Source organism: Zalophus californianus, chromosome 8 (genome assembly GCF_009762305.2).
Source record: "Zalophus californianus isolate mZalCal1 chromosome 8, mZalCal1.pri.v2, whole genome shotgun sequence".
NCBI classification, from domain to species: domain Eukaryota; kingdom Metazoa; phylum Chordata; class Mammalia; order Carnivora; family Otariidae; genus Zalophus; species Zalophus californianus.
The window spans coordinates 44,928,361-44,955,810 of record NC_045602.1 but is presented as its reverse complement, the minus strand read 5'-3'; the positions used below and the strand labels follow the sequence as shown (position 1 = coordinate 44,955,810).

Genomic DNA, 27,450 nt, shown 5'->3' with positions numbered 1-27,450 from the left:
TAAGTATTCGGTGACACTGACTAGTGTCATTTTTCTTTCACCAGCTAAAAATAACTTTGGAAATACAAGCTATATTACTGCTGTGCTTCATAAAACATGACACTTTAAGAATACATGACACTAGCATTTAATCATTCTTGTTTTCAGATGAAATCGTTTTCTTGTTAACAAGAAAACAAAATTTAATCAGGAGGGGCAGCTTATCAAGGAAAGAGAATATTTAATCAAGAAGGCCAACTTTAGGAGGCAGACATAAAATATGATGATGCTGGGGTAACAGTGATCAAACCAAAGTACATGGCTACACAAGTAAAGTGATAAGATGCAGAATCTTACATCCACCCACTTATTTACTTAGCCAACTACTATTTCCAAGATATTTAAAAAAAAAAAAACACTTTTTTTTTTTTTTTTAATTTTAAGTAGGCTCCATGACCAGCATGAAGCCCAATGTGGGGCTTGAACTCACTACCTTGAGATCAAGACCTGAGCTGAGATCAAGAGTTGGAGGGTGCTTAACTGACTGAGCCACCCAGGTGCCCCCAAGACAATATTTTTAATTTAGCCATAAAACTAGATCCTAATAAGAGAGTTATGTATGACTTATTAAATAATTTCATCAATGTCACTTAAAATCCAATCAACTCGATAGGACCCTGAATGAGGTCAATCTGTCTCAGTGGAATGTAGGGTCATTAGGACAATGATTTATAGGCCTGGTATGGATGGTAAATGTTGGTGGGAGAACCAGATTGCACAGTCCAGGAGGGGAGGGATCAGACTCCTCAGTTCAGCAGTAACCCCATCCTCAGATGCCTGCCTGGCTCCTCGTAGCTGCTTAACAAGTACTGAATGACTGAATGACTTCACAGACTAATTTGTGTGTGGAAGCAAATAACTGAAATGCCAATCGGGAGAATTGGAGACTGATTTAAAGAGTTGATTTCAAGCGATCTGACACAGCTGTAGACTGGCAGGCAGGCCTGCTTTACAAATGGGGGCAGAGGCTATTTTGAACAAACTCTTGAGATTTACGTGACAAGCTCTGAAAATAATATCTAAATCCACTAATGAGGGAAGAAACTGTAACATCTTTTCTAGCTGTTTGAGTCTTTTCAGCTGTACCCATGCACAAGCTACCAATATTAAGGACAGGAGTACATGGTTGAGCAAAGTGTTCTCCCTTTGGTGTTCCTAAGCCCAGCTTGCTGTGGGAGATCAGCTGGGTGTCATGTCCAGGATTGCCAGGCGTTTACCATAAGGGAAGCTATGGCAGCTGCCTGTAAGGGCCCCCTTTATCAGCTCATTGAAAACAACTTCCCAGTCTGGGACACAGAGTCTCCAAAGCACCCGCCCCGCCTTATAACTCTTCCCTGGGAGCATCATTCTCCTCAGAGCCCTTACCAGCAGCTGCTGTAGCTTCTTCACTGCGTGGCTTCCCCTCTTCCCAAGTGCCGGGTCTGCAGACCTTCCAAGAGTAAGATGAAGCCTTTCCTCTTTGAACTTACTTAGGAAATTATTTTTCCCTTGGCGAGACGCTATGCGGCAGGTCAGTATCCCCGTTTAAGGAGCTCCTGATTTCTGCCGGGTGCTCTAAGGGTTTGCTATTTTGCTATTTCTTTTTCTTTTCTTTCCTTCATATACAGTATGCCTGATTTATTTGGGAAAAGAGAGGAAGTCTTTGGCTTCCATTTCTGTAATAGACTTTGATCGAGTCGAGTTCTCGGTTTCTTTTTGTGCTGATAATAGCATTTTATATATTGAGAATTTATTGCATTTAAAATTCATTAGTGTGAGAGGTTTTATTTTCAACTTTTGTATCTTATTGTTTAAATGATCTCTTGGTAACATGCTGGGTCTGTTTTTATTTTATTTATTTATTTATTTTAAAGATTTTATTTATTTATTTGAGAGAGAGAGAATGAGAGATAGCACAAGAGAGAAGAGGGTCAGAGGGAGAAGCAGACTCCCTGCTGAGCAGGGAGCCCGATGTGGGACTCGATCCTGGGACTCCAGGATCATGACCTGAGCCGAAGGCAGACGCTTAACCGACTGAGCCACCCAGGCGCCCTGTTGGGTCTGTTTTTAAAAGTTCTATCTGAGAGTCTGTATCCTAATGAGAGCATTTAGCCCATTTATATTTATTTTATAATTGGACTTAGTTGGCCATCTTCATATTTTCCATTTATATACCTTCTTATTTCCTACAGTTCTTAAAACAACCTTGTGTAATATGTCAACATTTATACCTTCATTTTATTAATGAAGACAGCGAGGGTCCAAAAGGTCAAGTTGGCTTACCTGGCTCACAAGGCAGACAGATGACCTCGCTGGGCTTCAGACACAGAGCAGCCTGACCTGCAGCCCTCCTCACATACACTGACTCCTTTCTGACACTGGGGGGTACAGGGAGGTAGAGAAAGTTTTTGGAAAAAGTGTTCCAGGCTTTTCTCTATAAGAACTGTCTTTTAAAGGTGTTTGTTTGGCTTCTAGGGAGTCCACTTCCTTTAACCCAGACACACAGAAAGAAAATACTCTTGGCTCTTTTCAGAAATAAAAACTTGATTTTTCTATTCATCTTGACTTCTCAAAAGTGCCTGGTCACTCCCTTTCTCCTTTTTTTCTCCCTTAATGTCCCTTCAGCAATCCCCCCATTTGTCTCTGCCTCCCCCAACATCCACCTCAACTTTGGTCCCATTTCTTCCATTTTTTGGGAAGATTTTGACCATTTTTTTTTAATTTTATTATGTTATGTTAGTCACCATACAATACATCATCAGTTTTTAAAGTAGTGTTCCATGATTCATTGTTTTCGTATAACACCCAGTGCCCCATGCAGGACGTGCCCTCCTTAATACCCATCACCGGGCTCACCCATCCCCCTCCCCCCTCCCCTCTAGAACCCTCAGTTTGTTTCTCAGAGTCCATCGTCTCTCATGGTTCGTCTCTCCCTCCGATTCCCCCCCTTCATTTTTCCCTTCCTTCCCCTAATGTCCTCCATGCTGTTCCTTATGTTCCACAAATAAGTGAAACCATATGATAATGGACTTTCTCTGCTTGACTTATCTCACTTAGCATAATCTCTTCCAGTCCCATCCATGTTGATGTAAAAGTTGGGTATTCATCCTTTCTGATGGCTGAGTAATATTCCATTGTATCTATGGACCACATCTTCTTTATCCATTCATCTGTTGAAGGGCATCTCGGCTCTTTCCACAGTTTGGCTATTGCGGACATTGCTGCTATGAACATTGGGGTGCACATGGCCCTTCTGTTCACTACATCTGTGTCTTTGGGGTAAATACCCAGTAGTGCAATTGCTGGGTCATAGGGTAGCTCTATTTTTAATTTTTTGAGGCACCTCCACACTGTTTTCCAAAGTGGCTGTACCAACTTGCATTCCCACCAACAGTGTAAGAGGGTTCCCCTTTCTCCACAACCTCTCCAACATTTGTTGTTTCTTGCCCTGTCCATTTTTGCCATTCTAACTGGTGTAAGGTGGTATCTCAGTGTTGTTTTGATTTGAATTTCCCTGATGGCTAATGATGATGAACATTTTTTCATGTGTCTGTTAGCCATTTGTATGTCTTCTTTTGAGAAGTGTCTGTTCATGTCTTCTGCCCATTTTTTGACTTGATTATTTGTTTTTTGGGTGTTGAGTTTGAGAAGTTCTTCATAGATCTTGGAAATCCTGTTTCTATGTGAGAACTTTCCACTTAGGTGGCCTCTCCGATCCTTCTAGATTAAAACTCCAAGTAGGCTAAGTCTACCTTTACACAGACCCCATCATTAGCATTTCTTTTTGAAAAAACTTGATTGAATTAGAAACATAAATTCAAACCAGCATCTGGAGTCTTCAGAGAAAACTCATGAGAAAATATTAGGTGTAACACAACAAAATAATTACTCCAAATTGGGTCTGGTTAATAATCGGTAAGAAGACTGTTTTATATATATAAATTAGGGAACAAATCCAAGATTTAGCGCCCTCCGAGATAATTATCTTGCCTTCCCTGGAACCAGTTTTTATGTCCTCAGGAAAGATCTATAGCTCAAATAAGCAGCAGGAACAAATTAACTGCCAAGAGCTGTCCTCTCAGTGATGCTGTTGATAGCCATGTTAAGATAATTATAAATCTATTAGAAAGTGAGACATCACTGATTTGTTTAAGGGTTTGAGGTAAGAGATTCTAATTAAACTATGAAAATGCCTTCTATGGCCCATTCCATACCATAAAATGTAACTTGATTTGAGTCTCTTAAAAAAAAAAGGCATCCGTAAAACAGTCCTTTTTTCAATGATACTTGTTGCTTTCCCTTGAACATTATTAGAGCCTGGCTACGAATTGGAAAAGACCGACACCGAGAATTTAAATTATCATTTTATATTTTTATAATTAGGAAGAAAAGATGGATAATTTCCATAGTAGATGTGAATGGAAACTTAATTTTATGGGGTGTCTAGATTATCATCATTCTAAATAATTTCCCTTGCTTGCTACAACTCTTTCCTTAATAAAATGGGTTAGCTTATTTAGTAAATTGAATGACATTATCATATCTATAGAGTAAAAGGTTTGATGATATCTATTATCACTGGTTTATACACACTATTCTCTTCCTCCACTCAGTGAAATTTGATAAGGATATTGAATTAGCTACCTTTGTGATTGTGTCAAGATTAAACAAAGCTATATCTCCATAGCCCAGAACTGTGTTCCTCTCTGCTTTTTCTAGCCATTTTAGTGGTCCTCCATATTTCTATGTTGTCAACATGAACTCCCTGTATGTTGTTTTTTGATTTGCTTCAGACTATGAGAGTGAATCAGAATTCTGCAGTAGGCCCTGCGTTTTCTGCATTTCACATTTCTGAGGGGCCTGTTCTTTTTCTATTGCTTCTATTAATACCCTGCACTAGTGAAGGCCTCTCTACTGGGCTCCCTTTTTATATAGAAGAACTTTGGTTTTGCAAACACATATCTGTCTTGTGCCTTATTCACTCAGAATTTTATTCTTATTTACTCTGATAAAATTGTTCCTGCAATAATGCAATGTAACTGACAATGATGTAATGGGTTACTTCATAATATCTTAATTTTAATTGAGACCACAGGTGTTGTAGTCTTAAAATGTGAACAATTGTGGAAATCTTCATACCATATTAAAGTTAAAATCCTTCTGGAGAGGAGGCTTTAGTACCTTCCACATCGTCAGATCATTTATAAAGGAGTTCTTAGTGAAATTCATGATTCAAGTCCAGGGCCTTGCTGGAGAAGTTCCGTGACGCAGTTGGCAGGAATTTGGAAGCAGGGTGCATCATTAGGAAGGGGTGCTGATGTCCTTCTCCCCCCTCTCATTCTACCCCAGCTGATGCCAACTTCAGCTGCAACAAAATTTCAAATGCACTTACTTCTCCAGACTCAGTAGCTCCTCTTTCTAGTGGATGGCAAGGTGTAAACTCACCTTTCAGTTACAGTCCCTTTTAGTTCCTGCTTCGGAGGTGTTGACCAGAAGTGTGGTCACAGATTCAAGTGTGCTCAAATTTCCAGGAGTTCCTTCAGTTTTTGTTAATGCACTTCCTCCTCTGAAGATTTCTAGAATTTTTCAAATTCCTTATTTTCTTCTTAGATCTACTCTCCTGTATGTTTCTACTTGAATTTAGAAGTCTATATTCCTTTTTTTAAGATTTTATTTTTGTCAGAGAGAGAGAGTGCAAGAGCGCACAAGCAGGGGGAGGGGCAAAGGCAGAGGGGAAAAGCAGACTCCCCGCTGAGCAAGGAACCTGATGCGGGACTCCATCCCAGGACCCTGGGATCATGACCCTAGCTAAGGGCAGGTGCTTAGCCAACTGAGCTCCCTAGTTGTCCCTGAAGTCTGTATTCCTTATCAGAATCATAACCCAGTAAAATACAGTCAATATAGTTCTGATGCTCTAAGGGTTCTGCAGTTATCTCTCAGATACAAAATATTCTGTGTATCATGAACAAATATCCTGATTAAATGCTTATTAGGGGTACTCGTCTTCTGTTTTAAGTGTTGTTGTTTGTTTTACAAATTACCATTTCTAACATGTTTAATATTTTCATTCTAGCCATTTATAAATGTTGTTTCTTATTACCTCAGGTGGAAGAGGCCCTGGAAGCTGTCAAAAATGCTACTAATGAGCAAGACCTTGCAAATCGCTTTAAAGAGTTTGGGAAAGAAATGGTGAAACTTAACTATGTAGCAGCAAGAAGACAACAGGTGGGAGAAGTTTTGGAAATGCTCGGGGAGAAAATGTGTTTAACCTCTTAGCTTGATAGGTCTGAACAACAGATCAGTCTCATCTGCTCGTGATCAAGTATCAAATGCCCTCAGAACCTGTGATTAACAAAGGCTGCCTTCTACATGGGCCAGTTTTCATACCACTATGGGCCCTCGGGTACTCTCTGGCCTCTGCCTACCTGGAGTAGGTCATAGGCCTCCTGTTTGACTGGTAGGAACCATGCTAACCTTTTTGCCACTGTAGGAAAAGCTCCCCAGTTAAAATATCAAACTTTGGTGTGGTGCTATGGATGCTGTCTGGATGCCACCCCTTTACTTGCCCTAATTTTGTATTTCCTATTTAATTTAAATTATCATTTTATATTTTCATAATTAGGAAGAAAAGATGGATAATTTCCATAGAAGATGTGATTGGAAACAATTTTATGGGGAGTCTAGATTATCACCATTCTAAATAATTTTCCTTGCTTTCTACAACTCTTAATAAAATGGGTTAACTTATTTAGTAAATTGAATGACATTATCATATCTATAGAGTAAAAGGTTTGATGATATCTGTTATCACTGGTTTATACCACTATTCTCTTCCTCCACTCAGTGAAATTTGATCCTTATCAAATTGAATACTTAAGACACCGCCATGCATATGCATAGCCAAAATGTGCAGCATTTTGAGTTAAACCTTTATGAAAGATAAGAAGAAAATGCAAAGAAAATTCAAGGAAAGGCAGAGAGAGAAAGGGGTGAGGTATGGGATAACACACGTGAGTGAGTTACTTTGAGGAAGGTGGCTCACAGGGGATCTTGTGTCTCCCTTTGTCTCAAGATAGCACCCTCAATTTTATCAGGTCTACTCATTAAGTACCATTAGAATTTTGTTCTCAAGGAGTGTGTTTTATTTTATTTTATTTTTTTCCCTAAAAAAACCTCTCCAAATGTGGAGGGGTCCATTAAAATCCTTTCCACCCATCCTCTTGACTGTTCCTAGAATTCAACATTTGGGGCAATTCCTAGTGCCTTAAGATTGTCTATGACCAACAAGGAAGTTCCATTCAACACCCATGGGTTGAGTGTTCATCAGTGCCATGCTGAAGGAACACTGGTATTATAAACCTGGTCAGGATCTAGTTCCTGCCCCTAAAATGCTTACTGTATTCTTTGTGTGAGAGGCACACACATGTGATTTTAGATTACATAGTGATATTTAAGTATTTTGTAATTAGCAAAATTCAAGTGAGATCTTGTGTAATAGTCCAAAGCGTAAGATGGGTGAAGGAGTGAAGTTACTCTGAAGCACAAATGTGAGACCAAAAAGCTACCTAGCTTATTTAAACAACTGAAAAGAAAGAAAGGAAAAAAAAAAAAAAGACATTGAATCTTGATCTTAGTGAACAAAATGGGCAGTTGGCAAGAAAGGTAGGGGCCTTTGTCTCCTTTGTCTCCAAATGAAGAACATTCAGAGTCTTGGAAAATATTTGGATTTTATTGTAAGTGTGTGGGTAGAATTTGAGTAGTTCAAAATTTGGTATCAGGGTCTAAAACCAGTTCAGTTCTAAGGTTCTGGTTTGAGCAATTGGGTAGATGGTAGTGAATTTATAGAGATGGAGAAGACTGGGTCAGTTGGGTATAGAAATTAAGATTTCATATTTAGATACATTGATTTTTTTTTTTTTTTTGAGATCCTTGAACTCTCCATGTAAAAATGTCAAAAGAGAGGGTTGGAGATGGAAAAATCAGTCATCAGGATATGTAGTTGGGTATTAAAATTGATGGGAATGTATGAGATATTTATGAGAATATATATTTCATATATTTCATTAATACATATATTTCATTAATACCTTGTTTTTAATTAACTGCTAGACTCTTCCAAGAAAATTTAGAAAAGTAGAATTGGAAGTAGGAAAAACACGTAACACCCTACCACCCAAGGGAAAAAAAAGGTGCAGTTTTGGCATATTGCCTTTCAGTTATTTATCTTCATATTTTAAAATACTTATAATACTACTTTTCATATAAGTATGCATATTGTGTTCTGCTTTTTCATTTATCTTATAAATATTATCCATATTTGTTAAAAATGAATTCTAATATCCACAGTCTACCAAATGCTTCTGTCATTTACTTAACCGATTCATAATTCAACATTTAGATTTAGATTGTTTGCAGGGTTTTTTTTTTTTATGTAATTAAAGAATGTTTCCTCAGATAGTTTTATGGAGAGAATTACCCCATTCATCTCTCACTTCCACATTTAGGTTTTTCTTAAGTAACATCTAATTTCTGGACCGCTCTTGTGGAAGTTAAAAAGGCCCTTCATGACTAGTCATGAGAAACCTACTTTCAATGCCTAGATTATTGCCTGGCATAGAGAATACACTCAGGTGTTAGTTTCTTATTTGTGTTCATGTTGAGGGCTAAAAATAAAAAAAAACCCATATCCTATTGGCTGGCATAAATTTGTCGGTACATAAGCAAAAGAGGATAGATGGTTCAGTTAATTATTACGTACTGTCAGTTTAATCTTGACAATCCTGGATAAAATATAATGTGCTTGTCTCAGAATTATTTTGACTAATAAAAGAGAAGATGTCATTGTTGCCAAGTCATTTATATATGACATACCAAACAAACAAATAGAAATTGAACCTCAGTGGTTCAAGTAATCTTTAATGATGTTTTGAAGCTGGGGGAAAAAAAAAATCTCTCCGAGATCCTCAGCTGGCAATCCTATATGGTCTCAGAGAGCCACACTGCCTTTAACATTTCCATAAATGATGTGAACATTTTCTTAACAATACTCTTTAAAGCTGAAGATCAAGAGACTCTCCAGTGGTGGTATTTTGACAGCCAAAACTAGAAAGACAAATCATCTTTGATCTATTTTTATTCCCTATAAGCTCAATGATTGAGCTGGCATTAAAGGTAGCTTAAAAAAAAAAATGAACCCTATTCCAGAAATGATAATGCAGTGGCAGTGATGGACTAAGCAAAAATCAGAAGAGTCTGATTGCCTATGTCTGTAATTGTAATTGAATACGGGGGCAAGCATTATCAGAAGACTGAAGTTTGGATTTTATATCTGCTGCTAATGAACTCTGATCCATGCAAGCTACTGACTGTCAGTAGCTTGATTTTTTTCTTTTTTTTTTAACCTTTTTCCCAGCAATACTTGAGTGCCTTTTATGGGCCAAACACTGCTAATGAGTAAAGAGCCACTAAACAAGACAGACAAGGCTTCCTGCGATCACTAGACACAATACATTAGGGAAATGTGTTGAAATAAATACAGTAAAGTTTAATAAGTGTTGATAGGTGGGAGTAGGGGCATGTGGGAGCAGAGAGAAGAGGGCATAGCTTAGAGAGCAGGATGGAGCATGTTCCAGGAGGATCGGCCATGTCCGGTGAAAGGGTAGATGGAGGAGGAGTGCTCAGGTACTTCATACAGAAGGATTACATGCAAAATCCCGGCACCTAGATTGAGTGCCAGGAAGAGTAGATGGTTTCTAAAATTCAGTAGGGTTTCTAAAATGGAGTCTGTGACCCTAAGTTCTAGAACAGATGCTTCTCGGGCAAACTTGATGGATGTGCCACGTTTCCTATGTTGTGTACGCAGGAGCTGAAGGACCCCCACTGCCGGGATGAGATGGCTGCTGCCCGAGGGGCTCTGAAGAAGAATGCCACAATGCTGTACACGGCCTCCCAAGCCTTTCTCCGCCACCCGGATGTTGCTGCCACAAGAGCCAACCGAGATTATGTGTTCAAACAAGTCCAGGAGGCCATTGCTGGCATCTCCAATGCTGCCCAGGCTACCTCGCCCACTGATGAAGCCAAAGGCCACACGGGCATCGGCGAGCTGGCTGCAGCTCTGAACGAGTTCGATGTAAGTGTCTGAGTGATGCACGTGGAGCGGTACCCACTTGCCCTGACGGAAAGGATTTGGGGATGAAGGGCCTCAGTAGTACGCCTGGATTTCCCTCTCTTGCTTGTGATAGTAGGGTGAACGACCTAATGTGTTTGTTATTAGGAATCCAGCATAGTGGCAGAGCCTAGTTTTCTTGCATTGAAAGACTCTAACAACGATGTTTAAGAGTACCTGATCCAATGCAAGCAGAAGCCCTGTAAACTGTTAGTTTCCTATCCCACTGGCTATTTTAGGGACCATTCATCATTTGGTTGGTTCTTTACTTTTAAAGGGGCAAATGTCCTAGGCAGTATAGGCACATCTTGCCTCTATGTTGCACCCGGGTGAAGAACTGCCCTCTGTGTCTTCATTTTAAATCAGTGATAAACTGTTGCCCTCTGATCCCACATGGGATCTCTGTCTTGCTTGAATTGACTCCTCTGGGTAGCACCTGTGTTGGACCCATGAATGACCCACATGCTGCACCGGCTATTTCTGGGGGTGTGTCCCAGTGAGGGAAGCAATGGGAGGATGGCATCAAAGTGAATGAGAGGGATGCGTGTAATCAAGACCCCAGAATGACAGCCCTCACTTGCCTTGGGTCAGGATATGGGCCCACCTAGGGGAAGCTGGAATTCATCTGAGTTCATCCTGTGTTCAGTGTGAGAGCCTACGTGTGTTGGAGAGCTACCAGGATTTAAAATCTGTATCTGTTTTCAAGGGTATTATTTTCCTACAGGGAGATGGGAGAAGTAGAATGTATTAAATACCTTTTAAATGATAAAACACAGCATTATAGGAATTCATAAAAGAAAAATAGGTTACTTAATAGCTGTGGAGAAGGATGATGAGCTTGCTTTTGGATCTGTTGACATGAATTTTTCATTGGGCATGAGTGGCTGGGAAAGAAGATCAGGAACAAAGCAGTGATTGCTAAAGACCTAAAGTGGAGAGAGACAATGGAGGAATAATTATAACACTTCAGATAGCCATTTGCAATTTTCACAGGGGTCTCTCCTCTTTTATTTTTTGTTAGTCAAAATATCCATAGCTTAGACTGTATATTCTTTCCTAGGGTTTTTTAGTAAGGATTAAATATAATTTAAAGCATTTACCACAGAAATTGGGGTTTAATACATAATTCACAAAGTGTCAGGAGACAACTGAAAATCCATTGTAACAAAGAGTTCAGTAAGGTCATTAGTTTTAAAATATAAGAGAAGTCAATAGATTTCCCAGGTGCAAAAGCGTAGAATAATGGAAAAACAGATCCTGTTGATGAAAATGAGCAATAATTTGTTGGCTTTATTTTATTCCTTAATTTATTTCCTTATAAATGTTAGAAATAATCCTGATACAGATGCGGAAGACCAAAAAAAAACACCAAAAAACAAAAAACCACCAAGTGGTACTTTTTGTACTTTCAGTTTGTTTCGTGCTTAGGTTGTACAATAAAGTTGTACTTTTTGGTAAATGGTGTCATGATCCTGGGTAGGAAAACTATTGACTCTTAATTTTTATAATGTTCAGACAATTCTGATAAAAATTTGACTTCTTTTGAAACTTGAGAGAGTAATGATAAAAGTTTATATCTGGAATAAGAATGAAGAAGCCCAAATTTTAAGGAAATGAAAATGAGCAGGTGATGTACTCAGATATTAAAACATTATAATGCTACATTAATTTTAAAAGTGTGCATTAGACCAAAAAATGCCTAATCAGTTAAACAGAATAGAAAATTGCAAAACAATCTCAAATACAGAATTACTTTATGAAATAGTACTTTTTAAAATTCATTAATAGGTGGACTATTTAGTCAGATTTTGACACAACTGTATTTTTAAAATCCTATTTTATAATCAAAAAGTAAATAAAACCTGTGAGGACCTAGTAATAGAGTAGAAACATAGCATACAGAGAACTCACTTGAAAGATAGACCCTTCAGCTGCTGCCGGCTTCTGCTGGAGTAGAATAGCTTCCCAATCACTTTGTGTCCAGAATCTTTTCACTGAAAAGAGCTTTTGCTCAAAATGAATTTAACAATTGAGTCATCATTGTAATAATACAAAAGTCTTTGGACTCATAAAACTTAAGGCCATGTGGGGAAAATCTACTAACAGAGTATGTTGACATATATTAAACTTTCAACTGACATTTTTGTTTGTTTTTTGACTGTAGCGATATGCTGGACAAATAGGGCTTTGGAAAGTTAATACATGAATATAACTTTTTTTATAAAACATGGCGTGTTAACTAATCACTATATTTTATTAACTTCAAATAAGTAATTTTTCTTGCATTAAGTGTGTATGTTAACTAATTATATATTAGCTAAATATATTAACCAAGTAATTTTTCATTATTTAAATGTATACATGTTCTCAAGCTATGTAAATTGCATAAAACATTGATGTTTAAAATTTTATTTCTCGGATGTTGACAAAAATCAACATGTGGAGCCACGTAAATTGGTAATTTATAGATAGTAATTCCATTTGGTGTGGTTCCCTAAAAATTTAGTTAATGAAATTTCAGTACTTTTTCAAACATAGTAATGCTAGTAAAGTATTACTATGACAAGGTACAAGGTAATTAACCAATTGTAGATTTTCTATCACCTGACACCAACAAACCTACCTAGACCTTAACGATACTTGAAATTCTCTCACTAAAAAATAATGTTCTCCTTCTCTTTGTAAAAGAATTATACATTTCTGTTCTATGGTTGCATAATGAATACTCTGGTATTCCTGCCCCCACCCCCCCAGGCATATTGACTTGAGATTTGTTTAGAATTCAGACATCTGTCTTGAATCCTAAGTGCTATTCTCAGATATTAAACAAATCGATACCACACTGGGTGGGAAACTCATCCAAACTTCCTGTGACTTATTTTTTGGCAATATCCCCTCCTGATGCTTGGTTTGATGGCTTGCCAATGTGATGGAGATTGTAAAAAGTGAAGTATGTTTGAGATCCTGAAGTGAAAGGAGCCATACAAATACACGATTTCATCAGCAGCATGGCTAGCATGCTTCTAATGTTGAATTTGAAACACATTTCATATTAGTCTTCAGTGTGCCAAACTCATTTTAATGGGAGGTAGGGTGCAGAAGTGACTTAACGTGTGATACTTGACTGAAAGCAAGGTGAAAATTAGTATTTTTACATTAATTTATCTAAAATTACAGGACTGATTTTTCTATCTGGGTAGTTAGAATTATGGCTAAATGCATGGTGACCTATTTTCTGGCACTATTCTTCTGCCTATGTGAATAGTTGATGTAGTGATTTATGAAGCAAGAGAATGAAGAAAAAAACCCAGTATTCTTAACAACTAGAAACTGTCAAGAGAGCCTCTAATGATAAAACAGCAAAAAGAAAATGATTGCTAATCAATGGAAAAATCAGCCTCCGTTTAAAATGTGGCAGCTTGAGGTGGTTAATTTTATCTGGTGAAACTACTAAGGAATACTAAAAAGAATTTGTAAAAATATAATGACTGCTTAGTAGTAAATCCTGTTATAATGTCAATTTTGACTGCCAGAAAATGTAAGAGTATGAGAGAGGAAAATTAAAAATTATTCTTACAGAACTTCTATTTAAACAGAACACGTACTGTATCTTGTTTTTTGAAGCTTCTTTTGTAGATGAAGATGCTTTAGAAAAATGGAAATTAACACCATTCATGACCCAGTCTTTATAATTGATAACTATTTCCCTTTTAAAATTGTTTTCTCTCTTTTTTTAAAGATTTTATTGTGGGGGTGGGGAACACAAGCAGAGGGAGCAGGAGAGGGAGAAGCAGGCTGCCCGCTGAGCAGGGGGCCCCATGCAGGGCTCGATCCCAGGGCCCCGGGATCATGACCTGAGCTGAAGGCAGGTGCTTAACCTCCCTTTTGTTTTCTCTTAAATCCTGTAATAAACACTCTCTCAAATTCCTCTAACTTTAAGTTTTCTATATGTAACTTCTTTCCCCACTTGCCCTGGGCATTTGCTTGATTAGTAATTCTTTTTTTTTTTTTTTTTTGTACATTTAGTTTCTCTTTCTCCACTTGTTCTGTCCCCCCAGCCTGTGGAAAAATTTATTTCTGTTCTACAGCCTAGAAAGAAAATAAAGCATAAGGCTAACATATTTACCATTTTCTCATATTTCACTATTTTCCTTACAGAGTTCTTTAAGAAGATTCCAGTCCCTAGGGGGCACCTGGGTGGCTCAGATGGTTAAGCATCTGCCTTCAGCTCAGGTCATGATCCAAAGGTCCTGGGATCGAGTCCCGCATCGGGCTCCCTGCTCAGCGGGGAGCCTGCTTCTCCCTCTGCCTCTCTTTCTCTCTCTCTCTCTGACTCTCATGAATAAATAAACACTTAAGAAAAAAAAAAGATTCCAGTCCTTGCTTGCACATGGGTCTTGGCTGCCACTAGCTCTTACTTCTTTGAGCCGTATCCTCTAATCTCTACTCCTGCCCCTCCTCTGTAACACTGTGTCTGAGTTTTTAAGGACCCCTAAATCTATGTGCTTTTATTTTCTAGTTCTCAACTGTTTCTAGTTCTCTAGTTATTTTCTAGTTCTCAACTTGGGAATGGGGAAATTTCAATAGTACTAACTATACTTTTTTTCTTTGTATTACTTCGAATTTGCAAGATTTAAACATCTATACTTGAAGACTAGGACAGCCTGGCCTCAACCACATTGAGCTGAAATGTCACCATGACCTACCGACTCTACTTAAATTGTCCTTCCTATTTCTACCTGATTTTTTTTATACCCTCCTCCCTCTAGTTTGTTTTTTTCCCTCTCCTGCACACCCTCCTGCCCCCACTTCTTTCTCTTTAAATAGATTTCCTTGATCTAATTGTAATTTTGTACTGATCTAGTATTCAGTGGATAGAAGTGTTGGAAGGTGAGCATAAGGCATGGTGAGGCATATGCATCACAGGCCAACAGGGATAGCAAGACTGTGTATCCATCTGACAAGGTTAGGGGACTTAGGCTAATTGCAGTAAGGGGAGAATTGTCCCCTGGAGAGCATCTCCATGCTACAGTGGTCACTGCCCTTAGGTTATTCAAGTGTGTGCTCATCTCAGGTGTACAGAGACATTCTAGAAGCTCTAGTTGGAAGAACCTGGTTAAGAAACAGGAGTCCAGGTGGTATCTCATTTCATAGCAAGACCCCAGCCCATTTCTGGGACATGGAAGTTTTTGGACACTCAAGAGTAAGAACCTGGGCCTAGGGTTTAGGATCCAGGGTTGGACTACAAGTCCAGTGGAGAGCTGGAGTGCTTTACAGGTATCTTAGGTATGAAGCCCAATTGCATGACCTCAGATCTGTGCTGCAGGAGTCTGAAGAAGTAGAGTTTTTCAAATGACACCCTCCTCCAAACATCTCTCTTACACCTTTGAATAGTAGACTAATTCTTAGATGCTCCTGTTGAAGCTCTGGTCCCTTAAGGAGCCACGAACCAGAATTCTGGCTGGCTCAGGGATTCTTAAGGGTTTTATGGTCTCTCCAACAACAGGCAAGAAGGGATGCCTACTTGGAGAAGTATATTTTCACAGAGCAGCTTGTTGAGTTCCTTCCCAGTTCCAACCCTCCCTTTTGCTGTGGGGAAATCAACTTAGTTATTTATCTGAGAGGCTTACTCCAGATCTCCTCTCCTCCTTTGACATTCTGTAAAGTCATTCTGACTGCAGACATCTGGGAGCACCCATATTAGGTTATGAAAAGGGTAAGTTTCCTGTGTATTACATTAGATGAGGACAGAAAAGAGAGGAGAAAGCCCTGACAAAATACTGTAAACATACTGATGAGGAAAATGCAAGATGTAACTTATGTCCTAAAGCAGTTAGCAAGCAGGAGGCCAAATGCATAAAAATGAAAGCCAGTAAGCGGAACCATATAGCTTCAGGAAAGCAATTTTGGATTCCTAATTCAGGTACTAAAAAGATGGAGCCGGCAAATTCAGCAACTTTCTGCCTATCTGAGTTCATGCCAGTATTTTTGAAGGCTTAACATCTGCACAGTTGTTATATCTCTTCTTTAATACTGTATTAGTTTTTTTTTTTTTTTAAAGTAAACTCTATGCCCAACATGGGGCTTGAACTCACAACCCCAAGATCAAGAGTCTCAGGTGCCCTTATTAGTACTCCTTAATAATCTCCACCATGTTGCTCTGAAATAGTTCCCATTTAATGGCCTTTAGAAGTAGCCCAGGACCTTGGGATGAGCCCAGGACTTGAATTGCAGTATATAGTGGCTACTCCAAGCTCTGTAAATTTCTAGAAGTGTGTGACCTTGGGTTGCTGAGATAGTGTCTCTAGGCCTGGGAATAGGGTTTAGCTACTGGATAGCTAAGATCAGTAAAAGCTTACAGTGTGCCAAGTGAGATAAAAGGATGAAGGATTGCAAGGTATAAGGGAGACATGCTGTGTAAACAGCTCTAGTCACTGTGATGCATAAATGAGGTGGTTTGCACCTACATATACAGAATGCACCTGACCTGAGTGTGTGTGTGGGGGGGCATGGGTAAGATTAGGGACGGTGAAATCCTAGAAGAGTTCCTGGAGGAGGTGGTGTGTGAGTGGGAATTAACATTAAGCTCAAGTGTGAATGAGGGTGTTTCTCAGAACATCATGTCATGCAGAGGCAGTCTTCAGTAAAATACCCCATTCTGGAACCCAGGGAATGAGGAGAAATCTGGCTAAGTGGGTAAGCTGGAGGCAGATCCTGGAGAGCTTTGTAGGCCTTGCAAGGGGCTGAGTTTCAACTTGAAGGCATTAAGAAGTTGCTTGTGCTCTAGGCAGGGGAATGGGTGGTCAAATTTGTGTTGTTACAGTTCCCTCGGGCTGCAGGGTGGAGAGAATGGATTCTGAAGGGGCAAAGCTGCAGTGTAGTGGGAGTGATGAGGATGAGAGGTTATCAAGGTCCTAAGTCCATTGTTGGAGTAGGGCTCAGGAAGAGTGGATGGTTCGGAGCCATGTTGAGGGAATAAGAGTCAACAGTTTCTGAGGCCTGTACTTTTATTTTCATATATCAAAAGTGAATGTTTTATACAGTAAGCGTTAGTTAATTAAAAAGACCAAGTTGTTTGTAGGATATTCGATTTTTTGCATGCTCTAACGTCCTTGTGCTGTTTTTTTTTTTCTAGCTCTTAATTCACATATATACCAAGCAGTATGATTTTTTTAAAAGCCTAGTAATTCATGTAGAAACATGTTTTGAACATCTAAATCTAAATTCTACATCTAGGATTTTCCTAATTTAGTTTATTTATGTGTAATTGAGCTTTCATTAGTTTGTGCTTACTAACTCACATTTTACTTCTTAAAAACAAACTCTCAGACATGCTTTAAAAAAAAATTAGAGATAGATTTTCCCATCTGATAGGACATAGTATCAATAACTGGGGGTCCAGTGATTCTCAGCTTTTCTCCCAACGAAATGCCTCTAAATTTTTCTGTTCTTTTCTACTCGGGCAAATTAAACTCATCAAAACGGCCTTTTAAGCCTTTCTAGTGGTATTACAGCATTCTTTATCATACACTGACATCTGGTGGCCAGATAGAACACTAAGAACACTCCAGTGGGTTTCTGTATGCCTGTAAATTAGAACAACCTAAATCCAAACTATGGGCCCAGACTCAGGATGTAAATATGGGGAGGGTATAGTCTGCCTTAACAGAATTGTGTTAGCTTAAGGCACCCCCCCTTTTTTTTAAGATTTTTATTTGAGAGAGTGAGTAGGGAGGAGGGTGCAGAGGGAGAGAGAGAGAGAAGCCGACTCCCTGCTGATCAGGAAGCCCAACACGGGGCTCCATCCCAGGACCCTGAGATCATGACCTGAGCCGAAGGCAGATGCTCAGATGACTGAGCCACCCAGGCATAACGTACCCTTCTGTACAGTAAATTTATGCAATGAAAGTTGCATTAATCCTTTTTGGAAAACTTACAGCCCTGGGAAAGGGTGAAGGTGGATAGAGAGGCAGATAGAAGGGAAGCTCTAGGCAGGGTGTAGAGCTGAAGGTAATTCAACTGGCTGAGTGTGGGACCAGGTCAGCCAACGTCAACAACATATCTTCTGCTTCCTGAGCCATACCACATCCCTTCCCAGGAGCCATTTATCCAGTATCCTCATTTACTGTCCAAAAATCTTACTGTGGGATATTGACACCTCCCATAACTTCTTGTCTGCAATCAGCTTTGGTTTTGTGGGGTTTTTTTTTTTTTTTAAGATTTTATTTGTCAGCACACGCATACAGGCAGAGGGAGAAGCAGGCTCCCTGCTGAGTAAGGAGCCCAATGCAGGACTAGATCCCAGGACCCTGGGATCATGACCTGAGCCGAAGGCAGACACTTAACCGACTGAGCCACCCACACATCCCAACAAGCAGCTTTAGTTTGTTAAGGTGTTATAAACCTAGGAATGTTTTCGATAGTATCATTTACCTTTATATCATTTTTTGAAATAGTAACTTCAAGGAAATATCCCAAGACTATTTAATTTTCTCTTCTACATTTCAATTAATAAATACAGAGCTATAAAAAAATCATTGAGCAAAAAATAGGATTTGAAATATTTGAAAGTTGCCGTTCAGATCCTTACTTGCCTCCCTGTTGTCTTTAATTAAAATCATTATATTTTCAATCGTTTTCTTTTCACAAGAGAAAATGTCAGAATCTTTATTTTTCACCCTGAGAATAGTTTTCTTTGCAAAACTGAGAATACTGAGAATATTGGTAGATTCTGTGCATCTGAGCTCATCTTTATTAAAAATAATTAGTAGTAAATGTAACTGGTTGTTGATGTAATGGATCATCATATTCTAAATTCTAGATCATAGTCTAAACATGTGATGGCAAATATTTTATCATTTAATTATTAGTCATACTTTAAAATTTGGGAACCAAATGAATTCTTCTATCTAGCGAACTATTTATAAAGTCCTGAAAAATATAGTTTGAAATACTGATCTCCTGGAGCAGCTGAGCGGCTCAGTTTGTTGAGCATCCGACTCTTGATTTTCAGCTCGGGTCATGATCTTAGTGGTCAAGCTAAGAGTCTGCTTGAGATTGTCTTTCCCTCTGCCCCTCCCCCTGCCCGCTCTCTCTCTCAAACAAATAAAATCTTTAAAAAATTAAAGAAGGTAAATCTTGATCTCCTTAGTCTTAGTTTCCTTAATGATTTCTTACATTAGAAGTCCCTTAGCCCTTCAGCATTATCCTTTCCCTCTCATGTGCTCCCTGTGTTACAGTACCAGGATGTGTTCAGTACTCATTTATAGGATTTGGTTTGATTCCATGGTGAAGTAATCACATGCGCTCATGCACACACGCACTAACAATTCCTGCCCTTCCCCCTAAAAACACTGATTTTGGTTTCTTATTAATCAAAATCCTTAATCTACATCCTGAACTTCTCCAGCAGTATTTTCTGGAAACTTTAACCTATTGAGTCCCATTGTTCATTTCTAACAACTGTTCTCTGGTGCTGTTTTTTGTTTTGTTTTTTTTCACACATCCATTGAGCTAAGGCTGAAGGAAAATGGTTAGCCACAGATGCATGTGAGGCAGTAAAATTGTCAGGCAGCTAACATCACTGAGGGCATGACTGCGTCCCATGCTGGTCGTCTTAGTTATAATGGTCATACTTGTGGACAGTGGGACAGTGCAGTGTAGGACAAACAGAACAAGCTTCTGTTTGAATCTGATCATACACCTCTTCCCCCTTGCCTGTTTCTTCACTTATAAAATGGGGTAATAATGTTGACTCGTCAAGCCAGTCATAACAGTTCTATGAGATGAATATTCATAGGTGCCTCGACCTTGGTAGGCACTCATAAATGCTAGTTCTCTTTTCCTCCTACCTCACTTAACAGAAGTGTCAAACACACATGTTTCATCCCAAATTAGTGTTGAAACTATTCCCTAGGAAAGGCTTAGGGAACAATTCCTGATGGAAAAGTTATTAATATCTCTTGGCAGTAGCTACAGATACAGTAATGCCATTTGCTCTACCACTGGCCACATCCACACCCTAATATGCAATAGCCTCCAAGGAAGGTCTGGCCAAAGCATAAGCATTCATGAGGAAAAAGGCAATTCTATGTCCCAGGAGAAAATTCCAAGCATAGATTAAATTGTCACCTGGCCCAAGAATGATTTTTTTGGAATTTTTTGTTGTATAGTTGACAAAAAATGTTATATTCGTTTCAAATGTACAACATAGTGATTCAATGGTTCTGTGCCTTATACTGTGCTCGCCACAATAAGTGTAGTCACCATCCATCACCGTACAACATTATTACAGTATCATCAGCTGTCCTCCCTGTTGCTGTACTTCTCATGCTTGTGACTTAAAGCTGGGAATTGGAACCTCTCGATTCCCTTTACCTCTTTGGCCCATCCCCCCACCCTCTGCCTCTGGCAAGCGCCACCACGCTCTATTTAGGAGTCTGTTTATGGTTTGTTTTGTTTTTTAGATACCAAACATAAGTGAAATCATATGGTATTTGTCTTTCTCTGCCTGACTTATTTCACTTAGCACAAAACCCTCTATGTTCATCTGTGTTGTTGCAAATGGAGGAGCTCATTCTTTCTTATGGCTGAGTAATATTTCTGCGTGTGTGTGTGTGTGTGTGTGTGTGTAAACATATACATACTGCATCTTCTTTATCCATCTATTGATGGACATTTAGGTTGCTTCCATATTTTGGCCATTGTAAATAATGCTATAGTGAACATAGGGATGCACATATCATTTCAAGTGAGTGTTCCTGTTTTCTTTGGCTAAATACTCAGTAGTAGAATTATTGGATCATATGGTATTTCTATGTTTAATTTTTTGAGGGACTTCCATACTGTTTTCCATAGTGGTTGTGCTAATTTACATTCCCACCAACAGAGCACAGGGTTCTCTTTTCTCCAAGGATGAATTTTAAAGAGAGAAATCATAAGTTCAGCGCTAACACTAAGGAATGTTAGCTTCTCCGTTGTGTTTATCTGGGAATTCTCATTGCTTCTGATGTGGTGAAAGACACCTTTAGCTTCCTATTAAATATCAGATTCATTCAGGTTTGGCAGTCTCTGAAGATTCTCCTAGTACACTGAGAAAGAAAAGGAGTGGCTGACAGAAAGGGGTAAGGATGGAGGATGAAATGACATAGATTCATGTGCCTCCTTCATCCAAGAACCACAATATAAAGGAATGTATAATTACTTTTTAAGACCATGTTCTACCCAAATGATATCTTTCTACCACAGTTAATTAGCAAGACATGACACTTGTTTTAAAAAGCCTAATACAAAAGATAAGGAAAAAACAGTATGAAAAGACATTAATTCCTACATTTAATGTTCAGCTTTTCTATCACTAATATTCTCTTGAAAACCTCCAGGATTAAACCCTTCATTTGTGATGAGGAGCAGGATGGATTCATATCCCTAGAGTAGAACATACACTTCTAAATCAGAGGGAGTTTCTAATACCTGGATGATGCAAAGAATCAAAGATTACTGATAGTCTCCTTTTATTGTCAAGTTCATGTAACCCAGTTCATGAATGCAGAAAGTGATTTCCAGAGAACACAAACACTTAGTTCAAAGTGACAAAAGTAGTTATTCTCATAGCCAAAGTGTAAATACAGGTCTTTCCATATCACTGGTATTGGCCAAGAATGGTACAGGAAGTGCTGACCTCTCCATCTCTATTAAGTCCCTAAAGATACCCTCAAATACCGGTGCAATCTAAGTAGAAGGGTGTGCTTGCTCTGCAGATGCAGCTTCGAGACTGTTCCTGTCTTACTCCCTCTCTTACTAGTTTGCCTCTCCTACAGCTATCCTATGAAGGCGTTCTGGAGCCGACCTGCTTGTCTCCCAGGCCTTTGCTTCAGTCAGTCCTCTGAAAGGATGAGACACATATGCGCATCTGTCTGTTTGAAATGTCTTCCTGTCACCTTCTGTAACCTCCATCACACTTAAGTTTATTCTGATCACTGAGGGCTACTAAGCTGGTCATCATCTTGCTCTTATTTTCTTCTCCATTTTCTTTCTCAGTCTTGGCATATGTTTAGAAATTTTACAAATAAGCTTTCATAATCACATATTTTATATAATGTACATAATTCTTTCCATATAAGAAAAAGTCTTCGATATTTCCTTCTATTGTTTCTCTTTTGTTCTAAAGACATTTTATGGCTTCATTTCTTCCAGGAGATGTTTATGCATGCTACTTGAAAGGCCAAATGAATTCTTATTAGGGAAGTTTGAACTGACTGTGCTGATCCCTAGGATACTTTCCAAACCTAGCAAGACTGACTAGATTTGCACAAAAGTTAAGAATCTTTTGTACCTGAAAATAAATATCACTGTGAAGGATATTTGCATGTATTGGTTTGAATGAATGATCCAAAGATTTTTAAATCCTACATTTTCTCAAAATAGTCTTGTGTTTGGCATAGCATTTAAGCACAGAAACATCAACCAGAAAAAAAGTTTTCCTTTTTTTTTTTAATTTAATTTTTTTTTTTACAAAGCCCTGTGACAGATGTGAAGATGACATTTGTGGAGATCTGAAGTAGACCTCTTAGGATGGAAGAGGTAATGTACTTGATCTGTCACCAGTCTCCAGAGGGTGGCAGCCCTTTGGCCTGTGGATGCATGCTGGTTTGCAGATTCTCTCAAGCTTACATACCAGAATCACTTTTAAAATATGGAGCAGCGGGGCGCCTGGGTGGCTCAGTCGTTAGGCATCTGCCTTTGGCTCAGGTCATGATCCCAGGGTCCTGGGATCGAGCCCCACGTCGGGCTCCCTGCTCGGCGGGAGGCCTGCTTCTTCCTCTCCCACTCCCCCTGCTTGTGTTCCCTCTCTTGCTGTGTCTCTCTCTGTCAAATAAATAAATAAAATCTTAAATAAAATAAAATATAGAACAGCAAAATAAACCTAAACTGGCACAAGGTAAAGGAAGACATAATATTAATCTAGCACCTAAGAAATTACTTATCCTGCGGTAAGTAAATATAAAAAAATTGTAGTGAAAATACCCAATAAACCTGAATGTATATATGATATGAATATATAGGAATATAAATTATGTCTATATACACACACATCAGATGTTTATGGTTTTTCTTTGGGTTGTGGTGACTATAAGTAATTTTTCACCAATATTCCTTCCCAAACTTTCACAAATATTCCTTAATGAAAATATTTTGAGAAAATTTAAAATTATTTACAAATACACTGCAAATATAAAAATAAAGAATATCTATATGTTCTTTTGCTTCACCTATTAATATTTTATCCCATTTGCTGTGTGTGTTCTGACTCTTTCTCCTTTAGATACATAGACTCCTTAATTGTTAAATGGGTAAAATCAACTTTATTATATATACTTACACAAATAGCAGATACTCTTACCCTTATGATTTTTACTAAGAATTACAGATTTTTAAAAGGGTTGACCAGAGCACCTATAAATTTGCTAATTTTGTGTGGTTCAAAGGGCTATTTAATGAAGGACTATAGGTACAACAAAATCTTCCCAAATACCGACTTTACACAATAGGCCATAAAAAAAAAAAAAATTGTCTTTGCAACTAGGTGGTTAATCAGTTACCTAAGTTGGACTGATCCATGCTCACATATTCTCAATTTTAGTGTTTAAAAGAAAAAAAAAAAAGTTTGTTCCTGGTTGGTCATGGTATAATATTGAGTACTTCTTTTTTAACGTTTTTAAAGTTTAAGAAACATTTAAAATGGGAAAAGAAGTGATTTCTGATTAGACGTCTTGAACAAAGAAAACTTGGGACATCTTTATGATAAGGCACTAGATATTCCTGAAGAGTAATTGAGTGAGAGAAATCCATTTATTTCTAAAGCTAATTTACTACTAAGATCTTTTTTATTTCTTCATAGCTCTATAAAACTTCAAAATTGGTAAAGATTTTTTAGGACATTTGGTTCACATACCGTAAGATAGAAGTCCGCATTCCAGCATCTCTATTACGTGGAGCTTCTGCCTTTGCAAGAAATTTTTGGGAGGAAACCATTGGGGGAAATTACTTGTTCTATTTTGGGGAAGCTCTAATGTTTAACAAAAAATAAAGTTCCTTCTTACACTGAAATTTCAAAATCACCTTAGCTGTCCCCATTTGTTAGCTTTCATCACGTTTTATTATGGTCATAAATACACGTCTTACTTCCATGATATGGCTGGGAAATCCTTGAGGAGAAAATTCCATTGCAGTCTCCCCCCTTGATCATTTTTCACTTATGATTGGTAGTTAATATTTTGGGATATTTGGTTCTGCCAGATCTTCATGTCTCTTCTTAACAATGGCCTACTAAGTGGTTTTCTTTCCATCCTTCTTTGGCCCATTTCCTCACATCACTACTGAAGTTGTCTTTCTAAAAATCAGAAGTGTCCATGTCTCTCTTCTGCCCTGCCTAACAAGAAAATATGAAGTTCTTGTGTCCTCCCTCAGTATAGGTAGATCAGCTGTCGTTCATGGGTCTGGAAGCAGAGGAAGCCATTAGTCCTTGTGTTTCAAATAGACTAACTTGGTTTCCTCTCTGCCTTTCCTGGTGCTTGAGCGGGTCTGTGAGCTTTCCGGTCTCCAAAGAGAACACTGGCCTAATGTGGCCATTAGAGGTTTGTTAGAAGAATTAATGAAATCATAGACAAAAACACTTTGTAGAGTGGTTGATGCAAACACTAAATAAGTGTTAGCCCCGGTGCTGGTGAGAAATAGTTTTTATTCAATTTTTGTATTAGGAACTTTTTTTAACATTGATTTCTTTTTGGAGAAAGATCTACATTCACCTCTTTGGTTAAAAGTTAGATACTAAGTTTCAAGACTTGCTGCTTTAACAAAGTTTTTGTTGTAAATTCAGTTGGTATTGACCAATCTCTTAAAATAGACTCTACAATATTAGATATTTACAAAGATAAGTAACGTGCGTGCTGCAGCAGTTTGCTACACACTTGAAAAAGCAAATTAAAGTTTTATTATTGGTGAAAACTGCTAGAAAATAAGGTATAAACTGTTGTGTATCTGTCTTAGACCCAAAACCTTCAAATGAATTGTTTCTCAAATCATTGCCAGTAACTTTGATATACCGTCTATTTCTTTTGCTAATGTAAAAAATCCTAATTCTGCTGTTTATTATTGTCCTCTTAAGTCCATTGTGTTTTTGTTTGATTTTGCATTTATAATTTATGCAAATATCAGTTGTGCCTAGATTAATTTTATCTGAGAATAATTGCTGTATATTATAAAATAGTCATCCCTTAGTGACCACTGTTTACATTCCTATGTAAGGAGTGATTAACTTAAAATCAGCACTTGGGGGGTGTCTATGTACAGAAATGGACTGGGGGGGAAAGTGGAGAGATTGTAATTCCTAAGCAACTTTCCATCTGTGTGCCCTACTTAATTAAGCTTTGCATAGCCTTATAAATTAAAGTAAGGAAAGGCTAATTTTCTCATCAGTTAACTGCTGCCAGGCTGGAGCAGAACATTCTAGCAGATTAATAGCTGTGGCAAAACCATGTACATTGTTAATAGTTTAAACTCATGTAATGCAGGCCTTATCCGGTGCCATGTGCAAGAACAGATAAGTGGTGGGAAAGTTGAGACATTAATTCCTACACTGAGATTTTGGAGAGGGTGGAGGATGAGGGGCTATAGGGTAAAGCAAGAGGAGTCTCAGTGGTAGAAGGAACATAGCAATATTGCTAAATTGAAAGAGCCTAAAGGAACAGAGACCAAGAGGAACCAACGAACAATTAGTACTACACACTTAGGTAAATAGCATTTATCCAGCTAACAGAGCTGTGTTTTCTTAGCAGGTTGCTCAAAAGTAACAAGAATTTTCCTGTCTTTCAAGCAACCCCAACTCATGACTTTCCACATAGAGTTTTCATGAGCGGTTAAAATCAGTAACAGATGTCCAAGGTTTTCATGTGTTTTAACAATTCATATCCTTTTGGGGCATTCGGTGGAGTATGCACTTCTTGATCTTGGGGTTGTAGGTTCGAGTCCCATGTTGGATATAGAGATTACTTAAACCTTAAAAAAATTCATATCCTTTGGATTGTGTCCCATTGAAATTACTTGGTGGTAGCAATTTTACTTCTGGTAGCTAACACTGCCTGGTACTTAGTAAGCTCTCAATAAACATTTGTTAAATGAATCAATGAGTGACCATGTCTGCTGGATAGCAGATGCGGCCAGATGAGTCAGTCATTTTAGCCAAAGGGTTGTAGTTGCTGTCAGAACTTATTTGTATCTAAGGAAGGGAAAAAAGTATTACAGTGAAAAATTGTTCGTAATGATGTAAAATAAAACATAATAATTATAACAAATATCTTTGACCTTGCCATGTGCTTTAGCCCTTAGGTTAAAGTCAGTATATCTTTTATCTTGGATTTTGGAAAACTTAAAAGTCGTCAAGCCATCTGCCTTAGAAAGCTGCCACTTCCTAGGCCTTAACTTCTGAGGTAACCCTGGTCATCCTAAATCATCCCTTTCCTCAAACTGCTACTTCCTTCAAGGTCATGTTCCCTTTGACTTTCATGAATAACTTCTTTATGCTTCATTTTTTACTTGCCTTTTTGACATCTCAGTCTCCTTGGCTTGCTCTTCTTTCCTGCCACCTAAATATGGCTTTTCCATAGAGTTCTGTCATTTACCCCATCCAATTCTCACTAAAGGGCCTCTTTTGCTGGAATTCTCTGTAGCCCACATCTGTTTCTCTTGTGTCAACCTCTTCTGAGCTCCAGACCTGTGTCCAGCCCCATAGTGTGACATATTAATTTGGATGACTTTTAAGCATCTAAATTCTTAGACTCAACCTAGTTTTTTCCTCCATCAATCCTAAATTTTCTTCTTGTATTTATTGTTTTAGTTAAAGGTACTATCTCTTTGAATGTGGTCATTCAGTCCAGAAAACTAAGAGTCTTATATACCACTCTCCTCTCCAGTTACTCTTGAGATCCTCCCAGTTCCGTTCCTTTTACGAGTCCTGCCTCGGCCCCTCACCATCCTCTCGAGGAGCACGGGTTTATTCAGGCCCATGTGTTTTGCCTGGATCATTGCAGTCATTTCCTAACTGCTTGTCTTGCCCCCCCTCCCAGCGTCTTCCCCCTTCATTCCATCATCTCTGCCTGTCTGGCTTTTCCAAAATGCAAATAAGCTACTCTGCATTATTTACCAGCAAAATTGCATCTTTGGGATAAAGTTAAAAGTTCTTAGCATGGCATCACATCATTTCAGTCGGC

General features: G+C 38.5%; 1 protein-coding gene across 9 annotated transcripts in view; it reads left to right on the top strand.

The window, feature by feature from the left end:
* CTNNA2 (catenin alpha 2) overlaps positions 1–27,450 on the top strand; it is a 1,086,060-nt gene that overhangs the window by 339,975 nt on the left and 718,635 nt on the right. For all 9 annotated transcript variants that reach the window (XM_027622203.2, XM_027622199.2, XM_027622200.2 and 6 more), the window contains 2 exons: positions 6,124–6,243; positions 9,881–10,147. In XM_027622203.2, coding sequence (XP_027478004.1) covers positions 6,124–6,243; positions 9,881–10,147 — 387 coding nt within the window. The remainder of the gene's footprint in view (positions 1–6,123; positions 6,244–9,880; positions 10,148–27,450) is intronic.